This window comes from Tachypleus tridentatus, chromosome 8 (assembly GCF_004210375.1).
Source record: "Tachypleus tridentatus isolate NWPU-2018 chromosome 8, ASM421037v1, whole genome shotgun sequence".
NCBI lineage: Eukaryota > Metazoa > Arthropoda > Merostomata > Xiphosura > Limulidae > Tachypleus > Tachypleus tridentatus.
This window is the reverse complement of record NC_134832.1, coordinates 128,955,783-128,975,942: the sequence shown is the minus strand read 5'-3', so window position 1 is coordinate 128,975,942 and position 20,160 is coordinate 128,955,783. Positions and strand designations below refer to the sequence as shown.

Genomic DNA, 20,160 nt, shown 5'->3' with positions numbered 1-20,160 from the left:
TGTAAAGTGCAATACAGAAGAAGATTTATATTCTGTTATCCTGTGCAAAATGACTGATAGGTTCAGATTTTAATTCTACATTAATTTATTGAATTTGTGATTGTTTATTGAAAAATTGATTATTACAATAACTTCCATACTGTACTTTCCCTTCACCTACAATATTATCTTTTTTTGTTTTGTACTGCCCTTTATTTGCAAATATTTTGAATGCATGTTTTAAGCCTTCAATGCTTCCTCTTTTGAAATCCATAATTCCATCATAAAACACATGTAACTCCTTTTATGCATCACCACTGAACTATCACTTCTCATATGGCAGTGCTTGAGTGTGGATGTCTTTGTTTAGAACAACTATTACCCTAGAAGTGGATTAACTTTCCTTAATTTAGTTCAAATTAATTTTGTTCAATTTCAGTTTTATTCGAGATATTTATCACACATTTTTTACTCTTTCATTATCACACATGAATTCTGAAATTGCTATTACCACTTCAGGTGCATATCACTTGACTGTTTCTATACTTTTGACCATGAGTGTGGAGAACCCATTGAGGTTTTCATAGCCTTCATTTATGGTCAGATTAAAAATTATATGGAATGTATGTTACCTTATATTTCCCATACTTTTTGAACTCTGTACAGGCATATGCTGACTATAATTTTGATCTCTTTCCTCCCCCCTCTCCCCCAAGAGTTCACTGTACCTTTCCACACATACCTGAAGATTCTGTTCAACCCTTGTTGGTTTTCTTGAAGCCTATCTTGGGTATGTATTGTTTTAATTGTTGCTGTTGTTTCATATTTTCACCATTCCCTTTTGTGTGGGTTTACATTGTGCTTTAGTCATCTTGTTTGGTGATGACATTGATGTTTGATGTGCCTGTCTCCCGATGGTTTTGGCTCAGTCTGCCTTTGTGAGTTTTTGGATGAGCTTCCACATTTTACCAGTTGTGGATTCAGTTCACTTTTTAGGGGAACAGGTCACAAAAGTTTTCTCCTTGTCCTGCCTCTGCTTGTGGCATTATATTCTCATGTACCTGTCACCTGGTTCCATATATATGAGCCATTCTTATGGCCCTGTTTTTATGACATTTTGTGTTTGACATGATTTCTTTATCATTGTTCTTGTGGGTGGCTTCTGTTCAACAGGGTTCCGAGTCTCATTTCCTGAATTTACCTTGACACAGTACTGCTGTTTGCCATGTTTTGTGGTGACACATGACTTTTTCTTCCACCTTAGAATCTATGGTTACATCAATGTCTATACAAGGCAGTTCTTGTCGTTTTACCCCAAAAGGTGTCATACCTACTCCATGTTGGTTTTACTACTGCCACTTTACCTGTAGTGCAATAGTACACCTTTTATGGCCCTGTCCTTTGGTCTTCGACTCGTAATCCGAGGGTCGTGGGTTTGAATCTCGGTCTCACCAAACATGCTTGCCTTTTCAGCCATGGGGCATTATAATGTGACAGCCAATCCCACTATTCGTTGGTCAAAGAGTAGCCCAAGAGTTGGCAGTGGGTGGTAATGACTAGTTGCCTTCCCTTTAGTCTTACACTGCTAAATTAGGGACGGCTAGCACAGATAGCCCTTGAGTAGCTTTGCGCAAATTTCCAAAAACAAACAAACAAACCTTTGGTCTTGCTTCTCTATAACCTGCATTTCTTGAGTGTTTGCCAAATTGCTTGGCATATTTATACCCTAGGGACTGATCTTCCACATGTACATGGACATTTGGCTTCTCCTTACCATTTTTAATTCGAGTCAGCCAGTCCTGCTTTTAAGCACTTTCTCAAAGATGAACAAGTGGGATTGTTGACCACTTTGAAGAGTTACTTCCTTCATTCTTCTCAATACTTTGTAACTCTGGTTGTTTTATTTAACACTAATCTTGGTCGGGCTCTACATTCTTGTTTCAAATTCCATTCCATGGAGCTGGCTGTTTAGACTGCCATGTCTCCTTATTTACTTCCTGTTGATGACATTCTATAGCTTTTAGGGTGGTGGTTGCCTCTGACACCTGTTATCCCTTTGTCAAGGCTCATAGGCATTTGCATTATGGACCTTCTCCTTCATGACTAGTGGAACCTCACACAGAATTGGATGTTCCTGTTCATCTTCCTTCCCCCTTGCTTATAAAACTCCATAGGTATTGGACAAGGCTTATATGTTGGGAGGAGTCCTGCTTTCTCCTCTGTGGCCTGAGTTATGTCTGTTTACAGATACTTCCCTTCAGAAATGGGATGTGTGGGCCATTGCCAAGGGGCTTGGGGTCCTAGGTCTGTGGAGATTTTTTTTCACATTAGTGTTTTTAAACTCTTGGCTGTTCTTTGGGCTTTGGATCATTTGTTTTCTCATTCCAGCTGCCAGCAAGTTATGATTCATTCTAATATTTTTACTGGATGGCTTGTGTTGATTATCCAGGGAGGACCAGGTCCTATTCTTTGTGTTTTTGCACCATGGATCCTTTTCTCTAACCAATACTCATCAAATTCTTTTGTCAATGTTTCATATCATGGACACTTTCCTCTCTTGGTCGATTATCTTTCCTGTCTGGATATTATTTATCCCAGGTGCAGTCCCTGCTTCCTGGTAGCTCTGTCTGCATCTAGTTATGCCCCTTATTAATGCCTTCGCCACCACTCTTGATCTTGGTTACCTTGGTTTTTGTTCATGGTTCCCTATCCTCCAGTCTTGGAACAGATGTTATTGGTTTTATCTGTTCCTTTATGTTTACCCTCCCATCTATTTACTTCTTTGGGTGGTCTCCTTCATCCATAATACTCCATGCATGGTTATTCTGTTTGCTCCTTTCTGGTGTTCTGAACCTTGGTTCTCTCAGTTCTTCCTACTGCAAGTGGTTCCCCTTTCATCCTGATCTGCTCCAGTCACTGGTGTTCTATCTTCCTACCTAGATTTTATCAGGTTTTTGGCTTAATTTTTAGTTTCTCTCACAGTAGCTTCACATTTAGCCTGCTTCATACACCATTCTTTGGCAATCTGTCTCTGCTAGTGGAGCACTTATTACTCCAAGACTTTGGTTCAGGGTTTCTTTGGGCACATCATCTTTTACCAACTGTTTATTGTGGGACTGAGCTATTCCCACACAGATGTACTCTCTCCTTGTTCTACCATGTGTGGTCTTCCTGACCTTATCATTTTTCATGATGAAGAGATACCTGGTCCAGATATTGTGCTGTGCCCCTTCTCAGATCTTCTAATCTGTTAATTTCAACCAGGGAGTTTCCTTAAGACCTACCTCAGAGGTATGTTTGTGCTTCTCTTACATGGGTTCCTCTTCCTCCAATTCAGTGTGAGATTCAAGTTAATCTTGTTAGTAGAGGGAGAGCACTGTATCAAAAGTTATAATTTTCCAAAATGAAAAATTATTTTCAATAGGTATTTCCTGCTTCTCACATTTTCCACTCTTCTACTCCTGTCTTCTGATGTTCATGTTTTATTCAAAGTGATAGTTTGGTGGTGGTGCATAGAGGGAGTCACATGTGTTAGTAGTGCTTTCTTGTTTGTGGAGAGGTGATGCATGGTGATTTACATGATAGACATGCTGGAACTTTGGATTCCAACAGAAGGAGGGTTGAAGACTTGTGGCATGCATTCAAAAAAGTTTGCAAATAGAGATCAGCACAAAACAAGGAAAGCTAATCTTCTGAGAAGAGGGAAGTATATTTATTGGAAATACATAATACATTTTCGTTTAAGAAAATGATAAAATTTGTAATTTTTAATGATTCAAAGGTCATGGATTTAATTCTTGTTACCACAAAATATTCTAGCCTTTTCAGCCATAGGGACATTATAGTTTTATGTTTGTTTATAAGTTATGGCAAAGTTACTAAGGGGACTTGTCATAATTGCTAGTTTTGAGTTGTCAGCTTTTGGGAGACTTATTATAAAATAATGTGCATGGTTGACCATCACATTATAATCCCTACTTTTGGCATGGTTTAGTGGTTGCTAAATTACATATTTATTGCCTGGTATGACAAAACATGTTTGCCATGCCCTTTCAGCTGTACGTTAAACTAGATACAGTTTTGCTAAGAGCACTGTGAACTTATTCTGGTTTTGTTAATGTTTTGCATTTACATAAATGTGATTGTTATTAGTTCATATAGGAGAATGTTTTTTTCTATTTTGACCCAAAACAGCGTGGAGGAAGTTCTGTGAACTTTTTAAATTGTTCAGCAATCTCAAACATTGATACTGAGTTTACCTTATTCTGCAGTGATGGGAAGTAGTTGATTTGCATATAAGTTTGTATAAAAAATTCCTTAACTAAAAAAGCACTTTAAACAATGAACTTACAACTCAGTCATCTGTTTGACCTAACCTAATTCTGCAATGATGGAGATAGTAAATTTTTGTACATGTTTGTATAAAAGAAATTCCTTAACTATAAAGTACTTTGTATAACAAAACACAGTGATTTATTTTTTTCATAATCAAATAGAAAATTATGATAAGTGTAAACAATTAGTTAATCTCATTCAGGTAAACAAACTTTTATATTAATTAATTAAGAAGTATTTCTTAGTTAGAGATGAAAATAAACAATAATGTGAATATATTTATAGTTTATGTATAAAAATCAAAAGTATCTAAATATCAAAGATGTTAAATCTGTGACTTTATACATACACATAATACCCTATATGATTGCAACTTGACATGTACTTGAAGTACAAGGGACAAATATTGCAAGTGACTGACTTTAGCTACTTGTGACTCATTAGCATTCAAAGTGACTTTATTGGTATAGAAGCTCATATAAACTTTATTTTCTTAAAATAATTTATCAAAAGGTATTATGGTTTATATTTCAAATACTACATTCCTATAAACAGAGTTGGCTAATATAAACATTTATGCCAATTTAGCATTTCTTAGTTGAGAAGATTCAGAGATAAAAAGATTTTTATTATAATTGTATGTTTTTCAACTCTTTATATAAATATATTTGCATATTTTTTGTTGCTAATATTAGATTTATTCTATTTCCTGTTTTACTTTGCTTTTTAACAATTATGATATTTCTAGGAAATAAGTTTCATGAAACAATTAATTTTATTTTTTAGGCTCAAATGGCCAAGATAAAAGTTTCCAACTTTATGGGTGAAACAGTAACAGACCAAGACTGGTTGGAAAAGGTAATTTTTTGCTTTTTTTAAATTAATTGTGGAAGAAGCAAAAGCTGTGATACTGTTACCATAATTGTGTTAAAAGAAATCAGTATACATAAAAATTACAAAACTCAAAACTGACCTGAAAAATAGAAGTGTTTATTGAATGAAACTAAATGTAAGCTGATAATTCATTTTTTTAGTCATATGTCAATTCATGCTGTTGCATATAGAGTTTAAAAATTATTAGCAAAGGTATTCATGTGCAACTAATTTATTGTCTTCATGGGCATGGCAAAGTAGCATGCATTTGCTTCATTTGCTGACAGTATAAAGGGGTAAGTCCCCTAATAGGACAGTGGTAAGTATAACACTAAAATCTTGGGTATTTCTTCTATGAAACATAAGAAAGAAAGGAGTGAAGCTGAAATGGTTGTCAATCTCATAAAATGACTAAAATAACTAGTTTTGGAAATGTTCTAAGAACCAAATATCCCCTGAAAGTTTCATGATGGTCAGGGTTTGGGAAGTTAGAAAATTTTTACTACATGTATAAGCAAAAACTTAAGCTGCTTTATAGTGCAGATACAGGGGATTTTTTAACTGTTTGTTTTGTATTTAAGTGAATTATCATAAATTTGTTTATCTTGACGTATGATTTTTGTGCTCAAAAGTTTATTTTATGTAACACTTTAACTCAACATTTGAAACCTTTGGTATTTATCACAAGTAAAATAATGCTTTTTTCTGTACAAGAAATTTATAATTTTACCCACTGAATGATACTATAATTATTCTTTGAGTAATTATGGTTTCATTCTATGGGTAAAATGATACATTTGTTAAATATTTATGAAATATTTTCTGAGAACCACTTATTTTGTTAGTTCCGTAAAGTCGTACATGTCATGGTATAGGAAGTACCTCTTTTATTTTGTTTTGGCTGTTTTAGGGTTTGAATTTTTTTTTGTTCATTACCAAGCATTATTTTATTGTTAGTTTTTTTTTTTTTTAAATATTTGTCTATTAGAATTATTTTTGAAATGAACTATGCAACATGATTATGGCTATAATAAAAAAAAAATCACAAGAAATACAAAAACATTAAAAAGTATTTAGTGTGTAAGGATTAACTCCATAATTGAAAGGTGTTCATAAATGTTTTACATGAGCCTTGGATTTTTTATATTACATACACTACATATTAAGATTTCAAATATCAGGAAATTTAAGAGGTTAATTGTCAATGTGTACTAAATTTATTATATTTGCTAACAAGATTGGTACACGCAATCTTTTTCTTAACACAAATATTATTTTAGTGTACAAACAATACACTTTATAACAACAGTTATTACAAATACTTATTATTAAAAATATTGGTTTATATACACGAGTTTTACAAACTATACTGAGTCTTCTATCTGGTCTAGAACTGAATCTTTTATTTACAGTCTAGATCCATGATGAGCAAATTAATTCTGAGTTGATATTGTTACATTTCGCTTAAGCTAGTTGTCTTGGTTGGCCTCACATTGCTTATAAATTGACTTTTGTACTGAACAAGATATTTAATATCCTCATAGAAATGATAATGTCTGAAGTTATTTCACTGAAGTTGAATGGTTTGTAATGTTTGAAGTCTATAAACGTTCCTGGCCCAATTCTGTAGTTTTCCAATTAATAAGTGTTAATCACAGTTATAGCTTCCAAAGCTTATAGTATACTGACTTTAGTGACTAAATAATATTCTGTTACTGTCTCTTGGCACATTGGCTTACATACTTTAAGGTGAGATTCTTGAAAGTTGAACAATATTTGAAAATACAAATTTGGAGAATTGGCAAAACTTACGCATGTATCAAACTGAAACAAATGCAGATAGTTAATAAATGTATAACAGTAAGTCCATTACAAATGTTACTGTACACACTGAAAAATATTAATTTGAAATATATGGCTGGTATAAATCATTTTTTTAACTTCATACAATGGGAAAAGAACAAAATATTAAACAGATTAATTGAAGACATATACAAACATTTGAATACAAAAATATTAGGTATTTTGGTAATGGAAGGTTTGCAAAAGATTCATATTACCATAACATTCATGTCCTTACTATGAATTTTCTAAGTCAAATTTGTGTTTCGTCTGACATTCTTATCTTTTGCTACAATAATTGAGCTAGATTCATTAATCTTGCAATAGTGTGGAAGTGAGTTGTAACCTGAAGGAAAGAATGACTGGGTCATGATATCAATGCTTCACAATGCAAACAGCTGTAAGTATGTGACTTAGAAAAAACATTGTGGTGCATGAATTTTTTTATCATCCTGTAGATTAAAGTATGTTCACATGTCACTTTAACAGAGTGAACAAGTGTATAAGAAATGCATATGTTCTGTTAGGTATATAACATTTTATTATTATTATTATTATTATTTTCATTGTAATTGGAGTTCTTTGTAACCTAAAACAAACATATTAACTGAAATGCTTATTTAATGGAGATAGCAAACATTTTTTTTTAAAAACTTGAAATTAGAACTACATATTTTGAAATTAGATGTGCATGCATAGTTTCATATATTTTCATAAAAAAAATTTGAAGAACAAAACAACACATAAATCTGACTGAGAAGAGTAATCAAAATAAATGAGTTATCTACTCGGTATTTTTATCTTTCATTCCATAAGTGCTAAAATTATTTCATTTTTCACAGGTTTTAGTTTTCCTTGTGTAAGTCGATTGGAATATTTTCTGTCACCTACTATATTTTTCCTATAATTTACAAGTTTATTGATACAAGTAAAACAGCTTTAGTTGTTTTTTTTCATCTTCCCATTTTCTATGTCAATGATCTTTGCAATTGCAAAACACATTTTTACTAAAATAAACAATAAAAAAATATTTATGAGACTAGTGATGTTCAAAAATATTTGGGTTTATTATCTTTTTTTAATGTGACTCACAGTATTTGATGCTACATAATTTTTAGAATAAAAACAATAGCATCTAAATATTATTACATTTTTAAATGTTGTTACATGGTAAATCATCCTCATAGTATGCACAATCTTTAATGTTTGTATTTTTTTTTCCTTTCAGAACCTTAATGATATGAAGTCTAGGATGGAATTAATGATTTTAAAAGTTCAGGTAAGACTCTTGTCTTTGTTGTTAGTAATATTCAATTATTTGGCATAATTTATTGGTTGTTTCATGATAGAATACTGTCAAATTAAAAAAATGTTCAAGTTGGGGTCCTTTCATAATTTGAAATTTATTGTATGAAAAAGAATGGGTATGACTATTTATTCCCCTTGAGGTGGATTCCTGTACATGGTGAGGAGACCTCCCAGAAACTGTTCTGTACTTTCTTTTTACCTCCTCTGGGTTTTGAACATCCACCCATGTGTTTACTGTGCATGGCAACCCATGAATGGAAAGAAAGGATCCTGGAAGTTGAGGGTTGAGGGGTCCAACCCTAACAACCACTTTGGCCTTGAATTCCTGTAGATGGATAGTCTTGGGGTGGCCTTCCCCACGTCAACCAACTACCAGTGTTGGACATTGTGTCTGATGCTGGGTTTTGGGCATTGTGTTCATGAAACCCTGATGTTGCTGCAATGACCTTGTTTGGCATTGCAGTGCATCCCCTTGTAGGGCTCCATGGTGTATGGGAACAGTTGGCACCGAAAAGTTCTTTCTTTATTATGGATACCTCCATTCATGAAGAAAAAAAAATAGTAAAAGTGAGAATAAAAATTAAAATTGGTAAATGGCCACTAATGGATGACTATTTAACAGCCATATCGCAGTTGGTTTCTGTACCAAGATTTCTCATTTTGCACTCATCTGAGAAATAGATAGTGCAGATGCCTCCTTTTTTTTCTTTATTCAAAAGGGACTAGAGGGGCATGCTGGCTTCTCCAAGTCACTAAAAATGTTAAGCTCTAGAGACATTTTGGTGGAATCATCCTCACCACAACACACTAAACCCCTGAATTCCTTGAGGAGTTAGTGTTGAGAGAGTCTTGAAGGGCATTCCCGAGTCAGAGATCCTTGCCGATTTTTCTAGCAAAGGTGTTTCTGGGGTACACCAAATTTCCACTCTCAAAGTTGGAATTATGCTGCCAACTGATGTTCTAATTTTGACATTTACATTACCACATCCACCTGCCACAGTCAAGGCAGGTCATCTAAACTGTAAGGTATGGCCATACATTCACTATTCTCTTATATGTTTCCAGTGTTAGCAGTTTGATCACTTGAAGACATCATGTTGTGGTTCATTAACATGTGCTCGTTGTGGTTGCAGACCATGATGCCTACAAGTACAAACTGGAACCACACTATGTTAACTGTAGTGGTTCACACCCCTCTTACTCTAGTTCTTGCCCTAAGTGGGTGGAGGAGAAAGAGGTGCAATGTATGAAGACTCTGAATGATATATCATACCCAGAGCCTTGGAAATTATTGTACACCACTTCATCTCAGACATATGCTGATGCACTCTATTCCACTACTACAGTGGGAGTGTAGACAGATCTGTCTGTGCCTCCAGCAGAGTCATTTGCAAAGCATATGAAGAGTTTTTTGTCTTTCATGGTTAAAAAGTTGATGAGTTTACATCTGCTCCCATCTCTGCCCCACCACTCCTTCAGGTGGCTTCCTGGGTCCACTTCTTTTGGATCCAGGTTTAGGTGTTTCCTTGGGTCTGTCTTCTTCTCTGGCCTTGATATGCAATATCACTATTTGTTCACACTTTTAGTTACTGGAATTTTTGTCCCAGAGCAGGATCCATGGAGGTTGATAGACCTCTTACCAATAAAGAAAAAATTGTGGTCAAAAACAGAAGAACTTTCTGCCCAGTTCTCCTCCACATAAATAAAAATGGCCACTTTGATATGGTGGAACTGTTGGGAATTTTTTTTGTTCGAATATAGATGACATTAATGATTTTATTGATTCTTATCTTTCATGTGTCTCTTTACACAAAATGTTTCGGAAACCTGCTGATGCAGTCACCTTTTGGTAGTTTTGTTTGTACAGAATTAACAGTTTGTGTGATGAATATGTCCATGGACGGGTGACACTGCTGGGTGATCAGCATGTGTCTGCCCTGTCTTTGCCACTTGGAGGCTGTAGTCGTTTGTGTTTCTTTGGGTTTTACCATCACTATTTATTCTCTCTACCTGTTTCCTGAAGAGTCCTGTGATCAATCAGACCTTGATGCCCTCATTGAACATTTTCCATCTCTTTTAATCCTGGGGGATTTTAATGGGCATAATCTCCTTTGGGGGGTGGTGGTGATAATGATTAGGAGGGGTAGTTCCATAGAGCATTTGAATAGTGCTGCAATTTCACATTTTTTCCCACAGGAACTTGGGTTCCCTAAGGGCTGTGTCTTGAGTGTCACATTTTTCATTACATAGGTTAATGCTGCTACTGGACAACTCCCTCTATAGTTGCAAACAGATTCTATGTTAACAACTTCCACATCTTGTGTCTGTTGGCGAGTGTGAGCTTTATTGAATGGCAACTATGGACTGCCCTCAATCGTTTACTGAAGTAAACCACAGCAAATGGTTTTACCTTTTCTCTATCTTAAACCATTTGTATGCACTTTTGTCTTGGTGAAGTTGTGCTTCTTGTGGTCCCTGAGGCAAAGCTCTTGGGGCTTATAGTTGACTGTAAGTTGACTTTCATTCCTCACATCAAGCAGCTACATGTTAACTGTGCAAGAGCATGGAACATCCTCCATTTCCTCTATTCCACCTCTTGAGGAACAGATTGATGTTCTGTGCTAAAGATCTATTGTGCCCTCATTCAATCTAAGCTGGACTGTGGATTTATGGCCTATGGCTCTGCCAGAACATCAGCTTTAAAGATGTTGGATCCTGTTCACCATGTGGGGCTTCAGCTCTCTACACAGGGGCCTTCTGCACTTCTCCAATATAGAGTTTGCACACTGAGTTTTATGAACCTCTATATCTCTGTTATTTGCAACTATCATTACTGGATGCTTTAAAACTTTGGCCCTTTCCACAACATCCCCTCTGGGGTTGTGTTTTCTTCCTCAGTGAGCCATGCTTTTTCAGAATTGGCAGTCTGCCTTTGTTCCTTTTGGCCTTCATATATAGGTGGAACTAGCTGGTTGAATTGGGTCTGTCCTTAAATGGCATTGCTAATACTCTTGGTGAAAGCTTTTCTCTTGCATCTAGCACTCCTGCTGCATCCCTCACCTTCTTAACCATCAAGATACTGGCAGAGCAATTGTTTCTATGATTATAATTGCCTCTTTCCACTGTTGAACTCAAACTTTATCTTCATCAGTCAGACCAGATGATATTCACTAAGAGATGATGTGCCATCTTTCTCCTACTTCTCTTGCTTTTCTTCTGGTTGTTTTTAAACAGTTCTGGCAGGATAATGTTTTTCCTTATGCTTGGCACCATGCTATTGTCCTCCTTTTTCTAAGCCTGAGAAGAATCCCAAGATTACTTCATACTGCTATTCAGTTGCTTAGACAAGCTGTCTCTGTAAGATCTTAGAGAGGATGGCCAATATTTGCCTTGCTTGGTTCCTCTAATCAAACAACCTCCTCTTGCCCACTCAGTATGGGTTTTGAAGGCAACACTTCACTGTGGGCTACCTAATTCAACTTAAAATGTCAATTATGGAAGCCTTTCTCAAGCAACAACATGTTTCTATATTTTTGTACCTTGAGAAAGCTTATGATACTGTGTGGTGGTATGGCATCATGTGAGACCTCCACTCACAAATGGCTATTCGCCCATTTTAGTAAACATTTTTAATGCATCAGCATTTCCAAGTCCATGTGGGTATGACACTTTTTTTCAAAGGAACTTGAAGTCCCTCAGGGCTGTGTCTTAAGTACCAGACTTTTATTATAAAGATTAGTGCCATTACTGGACAATTCACTCCTACAGTTGCAAGCAGTCTTGGTTGACAATTTCTACATCTTGTGTCAGTTGTTCAGCATGAAGTTTATAGGACAGCAAATTGTAAATTTTTAAGGGCCATTGGTCTTTTAAATCTATTTAAGTTTTTAATTTAAAAAATTGGACTTTTTGTTTTAACATGATGCTTTTTTACGTATTTTATTAATTTTACTTTTTTAACAGTTGTTTACTGCAGATAGGCTAGTTGATTTGCTCCAATAAATGTCAACCAACCAACTCTCTAGTCTTACACTACCAAATTAAGGGCTGCTGGCAAAGACAGCTCTTTTGTAGCTTTGCTCGAAATTCAAAACAAATCAATGGCCCAGAGTTACAAAACCATTATACGATTGTGTCTACAGTCACTAGACTCACCATATTCTGACAAAGATTTGCCTACTTGATCTCAGGCAGAAATCTATGGAGGTCAACAAATTGCTATCTTCTAAAGAGAAACTGTGTGGTTGAAATTCAAAAGGCTCTCTTCTCTCTTCCCTTGCTTAATAACAATGGCCACAGTGATACAGTAGATGACATTAAAGACCTGACTGATTCATCTAATCTATCTCTCTTTAAAAGAAACTTTCCTCCATCTTGCCAATGCTGTCACCCTTTTGGTAGTTTTTGCTCTATAGCAAAGAAAGGTTGTGTGATGGTTGAACCCATGTTGGTGCAGCTTTGTTGGTCACCCAGCATATGCTCTCCACATCTGTCCTACTAGCCATTCCATTTAAGACTTTGGCCTTTTGTCTCCTTTTGGGTGATACCATCACTATTTGTTTCATCTACCTATCTCCAGAAGAGACTTACAGTCAGTCAGACCATGATGTTCTCTTAGGTCAGTTGCCATCTCTTGTTCTCCTCTTGGGTGATTTTAATAGACATAGCCCTTTAGTGTTTACACTGATGGAAGGGGCTGTTTTGAGGAGCTTATACTCTCATATAATAACCTTTCTTTTCAATGACGGTTCTTTTTGTTACTTTCATGCACCCAGTCTGTCTTTGAGTGCTATAGATCACTTTATTTCCTTATCCTCACTTTATTCTAACTTTTCTTGGAGTGTGGAGAGTGACCCAAATGGCATTGATCATTTTCTCATCATTTTGCAGGAAACTGGCTGTAGTCAATGTCACTGTAGAAGTTGGACCTCTTTAATAACTCTCTTGGAACTTGATTTTGCCATTGTTTATTAGTTGATGACTGCATGGGAGCAATGATTAACTGCATAGTGTTGTCAGCTGTTTGTTCTATTCCTGTGACCTCAACATGTTATCCTCACCTGTGGTGGAGTCTTGTGTGCCAGTAGGCATGGAATGCTCAAAAGTTATCCTGAGAGACCTTAAAAGTATCCCTCTCTTTCTAACCACATTATTGTCAGTGGGCCTATGCTCACACTCCACAGGTCAGGATCAAAACCAGAAGGAATTTTGGATAAAGTTCATCTGCAGCATCTCTTGTTCCACCAGTTTCAAAATTGAGTGGGTCAAGATTTGGAAGTGTTGGTTGGTTTTACATTTACCATTCTTTTTTTAATCTTGCTCTTTGATGGCAGGAAGGAGTTGTGGTTTCTCTCTGTTTTAGGAGTCTGGCTTTGACCTCTTACTTTCATGATTTATATCTTCTGTTATCTCTAGTTATCTGATATTTTGCTTGAACAAAGTGTGTAACTTGAAATGTACAATAAGAAACTAGTGATCATATTGGTAGTATATTTCAAATTGCACTCATTGATAGAAACTGAAAATAAAAGCATCATACAAAAGAATAGAGCAAACTTTTCATAGAAAGCTGAGGAAAATTTAAAATTTTACCTGATAAAAGGTAATGTTTAGCTGCTGTATTTGGTAGTATTAGTGACTGACACATTAAGAATATTATCAGACTTTGCATTTCTTTTTTCATCAGCCATACATAAGTTACTGATTGAGATTGTTTTTTTGAGTAATGCTTTGGTTATTGTATCTTAATATCTTTCATTCCTCACTAGAATCAAACCTTAATTTTGAGAACAGAGCAGGAGAGGAACAACAGTTTCTGAGTGCCCCTTCTAGACTTGTCAGATTTTAAACCAAAATACCTGCCAGGGTAGTTAGTTAAAAACATTGTTCTTAATAGTATATTAATACAATTTTTATACTAGTTTAAACACAGTTATTGTTTTTCAGATCCTTTAAAACAACACTACAGCACCACAATTACTTGAAGTAATAGCTTATCACTGACAGTTTTGTTTCTATGTTTTTCATGATTCGATATGTTAACATTTTTTTTTCAGGCTGATGTCTGTCATGCCCTTGAAGAGATTGAAGGAGGCAAGAAGTTTCAAGTTGATCAATGGAAAAGACTGCAGGTGCATAAACATTAATATATTTGTGTGTTATTTATTCTGATTGGATTAGATAATATTTTAGAAATAAAAGTTGATGAACTAGCATTAAAGAAGAGGCTATTAAGATGTTCCATATGGTAAATTCTATTGTTTAGAATGAAACCTGCAACCTTTTTGTTGAAACTAAATAATGTTTGGAAGCATTTGAAATGTGTTATAGAAGAATGATGAATATCAGCTGCATAGAAAAGAAAACAACTGATAGGCATGTTTTAGAATGTGCAAAGACAAAAAGACAATTGCTGAATATACAGGAAATATGTTTGCTGTAGTAATATAAATTTGTCTGAGAGAAAATTGGTAAAGACTGGTTTGCTTATTGACATTATAAGATGAATTAAAAATGATAATCTTGAATTAGTGAAGTTGAAGTGGGTAAATAAGAATAATGGATAACCATAGTTATTGACCTCAAACTGGATAAAACACCATGACTGTATGAAATCAAGTGTAATGATCAGATGCATTATAATGCTATTTTGATAATATTAGGAAAAACTTAACAGTTGTTCAGAATGTATAATGACAGAAAACTAGAGTAATTGATTCTTATAACTGGGGAGGACAACATGATTGATTGAAAGTAAGGATAATAAAACATGCATTATAATAATACTTTAATAAAATTAAAATAGAAACTTTATAATACTATTCTCATGAAGTCAAGATAGAAAGATTAAAATCCTACTACAGTTAATTCTTTCACATCTATTCTTGATTTGACTGCCCTCTAGTCCATGTTTTTTGCTCTACACTGACCTTCAAACACCCTCCTAATTTCATGTATATGTAAAATGATTCACTTGTGTTTAAACTTGTGTTCAGAATATTGTTTATAACCCATTGTTGGGTTGAATTTATTTGTTTAGATTGTGAATTTATTTATCACTCAATTGCCAGTAGTTACAAAGTAGCTGTGAATTCACAGCTTAATGTTATGATTACAATGGATACCAGTGGTACCACTGTTCAATAGCCCTTTTAGATATTTGGAATTGTTACTTTGTTTTGGCCTTTGATTGAAACACCCACACCTGTTGGCTCTATGTGGGTGATGAGTATAACTAATTTAAATGTGATGTTCTCTCCTATATACATATTTCCTCTAAATGGAGGTGGCACACTTCACAGATGCTCTTCGGATGATTTTGGAGGGTGCTTATCTAGATAATTTTACATTAGTTTCTGCACCTGCTTACTTTGAGATTCTAGCTGTAAATGTGGTTTTCCTACACTGAAAATATATTTCTGATAGGTACTTACTTTCATTCTCACTTCCCATCTGTACCACCCACTTCTGGTGTCATTTTTGATGTCTAATTTTGAAGTTATTATTGAGTTCAGTTATATAAATGAAATCAACTGCAATAGGAGGGTTTGTTGCACTACTATTGGAAGAAGATTATCTCATGCTAATTTTCATGCTTAAATGCACCTGAATGAAGCATGTGGTATATGCATACAGAATAAGGTGGGAGTTTCAAGGCGAGTGATAAGCAAAAATTTACGCACTAGAGGGCAGTCAAATTGAGAATAGCTATAACTGTGAGTATAGGTAAATATCTATTGGAAATATATTTAGAATGTAGGAAAATGTTAGAGTATTGAGTAACAGACATTTTATTCAAATTATATGTAATGCAGATATTCAAGTTGTAAAAAATTTATTGAACTGTAAGTTAAGCACTGAGAACTGTTTGTGAATAGCAGCCATGTTGTAAACCACACTGTCGTCTAATGAAGGCGTTGAGGTGTAAGTTATGTTTCTGTGAAGATTTTTACAAGTGTTTATGAAATGCTGGGCAATTGGGACATTAGCTAATTGATATTATCTTTTAAATAGTGTCTCTTTGAGCAAAAAAATGGAGGTTCGAAATCCAGAAAATATTAGTAAAAATCACAAAATAAAGAATTTGGTCTTACTGACAGTTTTAGGATAGTTTCAAAAGAAAAAGTAACAGTAAACATGTTCTTTAATTGGTGTAAGAAGTCTAACCTCACAGGTATTCATAACCATATAAAAAAATTAGTTTAACTTTGTTAAACCTGCTACTGGACTACAAATTGGGCCAACATTTGAAGCCAGACAAATTTCATTGTTGTTACATATGTGTACATATTTAAAATTATCTTTTAGATACAGGGAGTACCCTACTATAAAATGTAAAGGCCTTTTGTTAAGACTACAGTAACAATATCAATAATTTTATATTTTGGAGCATAAAGCATGGAAATAATAAAATATTAATTAAAACCACTTTTCAGTAAATTCATAACTTCTATAAATGTATTAGGTTGAGGAATAATTCGTGAGCGTTTTTAAATAATTTCATTCAAGCATTACATGCAAGACTATACAATACTTCAATGCATGAACACATTACACCCAAAACATTTATTATGATACTTTATTTCATGTTATACCTAGGTATATAGTATGCATTGTTTTAAACGAAATTGCAAGAAATTAAATGCAAAAAGCAGGTGGTGTCAAAAATGCTCGATTTTGTCCACTTGACATTCCATTTAATGAGCTGAAAATGAAAGCAAAAATTAAAGACATATGAAAATCAAACACACCATCTATTAGAGCAAAAAATTATCTACCAAATGACATGAAATATTTTGCAAAAGCGTTTCATTTATGAATATATTTTGTTAACTTGAAAAAACACTCATGAATTATTCCTCAACCCAATAGATAAAAATTAGTTTGTTAGTTTGAACAAATTTTGGAATGCAAGTTTGGTGATGTGGAAATATGTATGTGTGTGTGCTCATAAAATTATTTCATTACGTTGATTGAACATTAGCATTTTGAGACCACTTGCTACATATCAAACTTAACACAAAACAATGCTTCTTGTTATTAAGAGGGTAAAAAATCACTTATTTGAATTTTGATTAAGATTTAAAGGGATAACATATTATGGTTTGGTGAGGCAAATAAAAAATGAGCAAAAATTCTACTTACAAAATTAAACAATATTACATTTTAAGGCATTAAGTTGGCCATAAAAAAGACTAAATTAATGAAAATAAAATTGAGAGCATTATGAATCTTTGAATATAAATTAGTTTTTTTTTGTCAGATATTTGTTTATAGATGTGAAAACATTTTAACAAATCTGTATCACCTCATACAGAAACATTAACATTAGCAGACTTAGCTTGTAGGTAACCACAAAAGGATTAAAATTTATTTATTCAATAAATGATTTGACTGGTAAATCAGTAATAATTATTTTTGTCTATTAGGGTGGAGGAGGAATCACGTGTGTATTACAAGATGGAGAAGTGTTTGAAAAAGCTGGGGTCAACATTTCTGTGGTTCATGGAGAGCTTTCTCAAGCAGCAGCTCAACAAATGAGAACAAGGTAAATCTTTAGATACTTTTCAAGCTTTTTAAATGCATGGACCAAACATGACCCAGTGGTTGGTGATTAGACTGTGAATTTGAGGTTCTGTGGTCCTTGCCATATTAAATCTGGGGAAAAAAAAAAGAATCATGGCCAACTCTTTGAGGCCATCAATGCTTTATAAGAGTGAGAGGCAAATCCTACTATTTGGTTAAAGTAGCCCATGAGTTGGTGGTGAGTGTTGTTGACAAGCTGCTTTCCCTCTAACAACTTCAAAATTAGGAACAGCTAGCACAGGTGACTTTCAAGTAACTTTAAACACAATTCAATCAACAAAAAGAACAATTTTACTAGTGGCTTTATCTTTTATTCTGGGCTATTCCCTACTTTCAAAATGTTAAGGAATTTTGTGTGTTTTATTTACTTTAAAATATTTTGTTTAATGATACAAATCATTTTTGTATTTGTGTTTATCATGCAAAGAAGCTCATATCCAACACATTCTCTTTAAAAGCTGTTTACAGTTATGTAAAATTATTTAAAAGTTAAGGAGGGACAAGAACATTCCCTAAAACTCGCATTCTTAGCAAGTAGTATTAATAGTTTCTGTCAACTAAAAATCCCAAGTGAAAAGTTCTCTTCTATTTCACCTATTAATGTTCCTTGTTATCTTACACTATGATTCCAAAGACACTGTATCTTCCAGCTCACCCTCAAAAGCTATATGTTGTTTACTGATTTCAGAAATTGTAGCAAAGCTTAATTTTTCACCACAACAAAAAATGAATTTGTTGCATCAGAAATCATCAGACAACTTACCCTCTTTTTACACGTCAAATGACCTTGATTTGTGAGCAGACCTGTTTTTTCCCATCAATTTTAATTTATGTATGTGTACGTATGACTTATTGTTAGTATGTCTTGATTTCTATATGATTATTCTAGGAAGAATGAGTAAAATAAAATTTCATTTGATTTAATCATGAGGTCAAAAGTTATTTAGAAGTTAAAGTTTGGTTGCAGTATTCAGATGTTACTGTTAGTTGCTATTATTGCTTACTTGCAGGTTATATATTAGAATAAATTTTCTTTTTCATTGTAGGTTGAGAAGTCGCTCAGTGGGTAACATTCTGCCACTTTTGTTTTACACAAGGCTTAGTACATAGGATTGTTTCAAGCAAAATAAAAAGTGTAAACACTTTCAGTCTAATTAAGCTGCCTCCCAAAAAATGTAAAAATATTAAAAAAAATGTATTTATTTATCTGTCTGAATTATTGAAATCTGGAATGGGTAACTCACAATATTTTTGAGATTAGACCAATTTCATAATTTTAGGTTTATTGGTTTATTATTACTATAGATACAGCTAGACTTAGTGAGAAAAGATTTTAGTGAGGTTTATAAATTAAACACTGAATTTGTAATCTTTACTTGATGAATGACACTATTTTTATTTTCCTATGGATATAGAAAATTTATATAAATATTAACATATTCTAAAATTTTAAATAATACCATTTCATTGCATATCTGTATAGATGCAAGAAAGGAAACTTTTTCTTCTGTAGAGTTTTAACTTTAACAAAATCACCTTATGAGATTCTCCCTCATTTTGACATACTGATGGAGAGATTGAAGTTGGGTCTGGGGTATGAGAATGACTCTTTGCAGGCATTGGACACCTAGTGTAATACTGATTAAAACTGTACTGTAGGTATTACATAGTTATGGTTTTTCTTGTTTGAAGGAAAAGGTCAACATTATGCTTAAGAAGGAGGTCGCAGAATGAAAATCTATTTTCTGGGTTTAAAACTTGGATGTCAGTATGATGCTGCAAACTAATTTGTACATTATTCCTACTGACTTTTCCCTAGGTTCATCAGAAGAACTTTTACCATCTGAATGTTCCTCCCATATACACAGAAAAAAGTGTGGTTTACAACTGAAGTTAGTATTACTTAATGGTGTCAGAAATTGGTGAAATTGCATCAATTTTGTATTGGCTGCTACTGAGATATAGAATTTCAATATTCCAATACATGAGGGAAGCTTTTTGTCTTTTTGCGGGATAGGAACTTGGACTTGAAAAAGTACACAGATGTTTTGTTCAGATTTCTAGCCCCACTGAATCTTAATATATCCTAGATCACAGTATGACTGAAGCCTGAAACTTGGAGTGAGTAAAGTCTGTAAAACTTGTGCTCCACATGATGAAAATATAACACTGGCCTAAGTTTTTACTTGTTGAGGAAATAATACTAATAGCTTAATAAAGCTTTTATAAAAGCTTTTA

At 34.0% G+C, this 20,160-nt stretch overlaps 2 protein-coding genes across 4 annotated transcripts in view; both read left to right on the top strand.

Annotated features, from left to right (window-relative positions):
* LOC143223476 (zinc finger CCCH domain-containing protein 15 homolog) overlaps positions 1-20,160 on the top strand; it is a 282,471-nt gene that overhangs the window by 148,318 nt on the left and 113,993 nt on the right. The gene's annotated exons all lie outside the window — the stretch shown is intronic.
* Positions 5,105-20,160, top strand: part of LOC143223472 (oxygen-dependent coproporphyrinogen-III oxidase-like) — a 31,850-nt gene continuing 16,794 nt past the window's right edge. The window contains exons 1-4 of the mRNA XM_076451504.1: positions 5,105-5,172; positions 8,258-8,308; positions 14,394-14,468; positions 17,766-17,884. Coding sequence (XP_076307619.1) covers positions 5,107-5,172; positions 8,258-8,308; positions 14,394-14,468; positions 17,766-17,884 — 311 coding nt within the window. The 5' untranslated portion in view covers positions 5,105-5,106. The remainder of the gene's footprint in view (positions 5,173-8,257; positions 8,309-14,393; positions 14,469-17,765; positions 17,885-20,160) is intronic.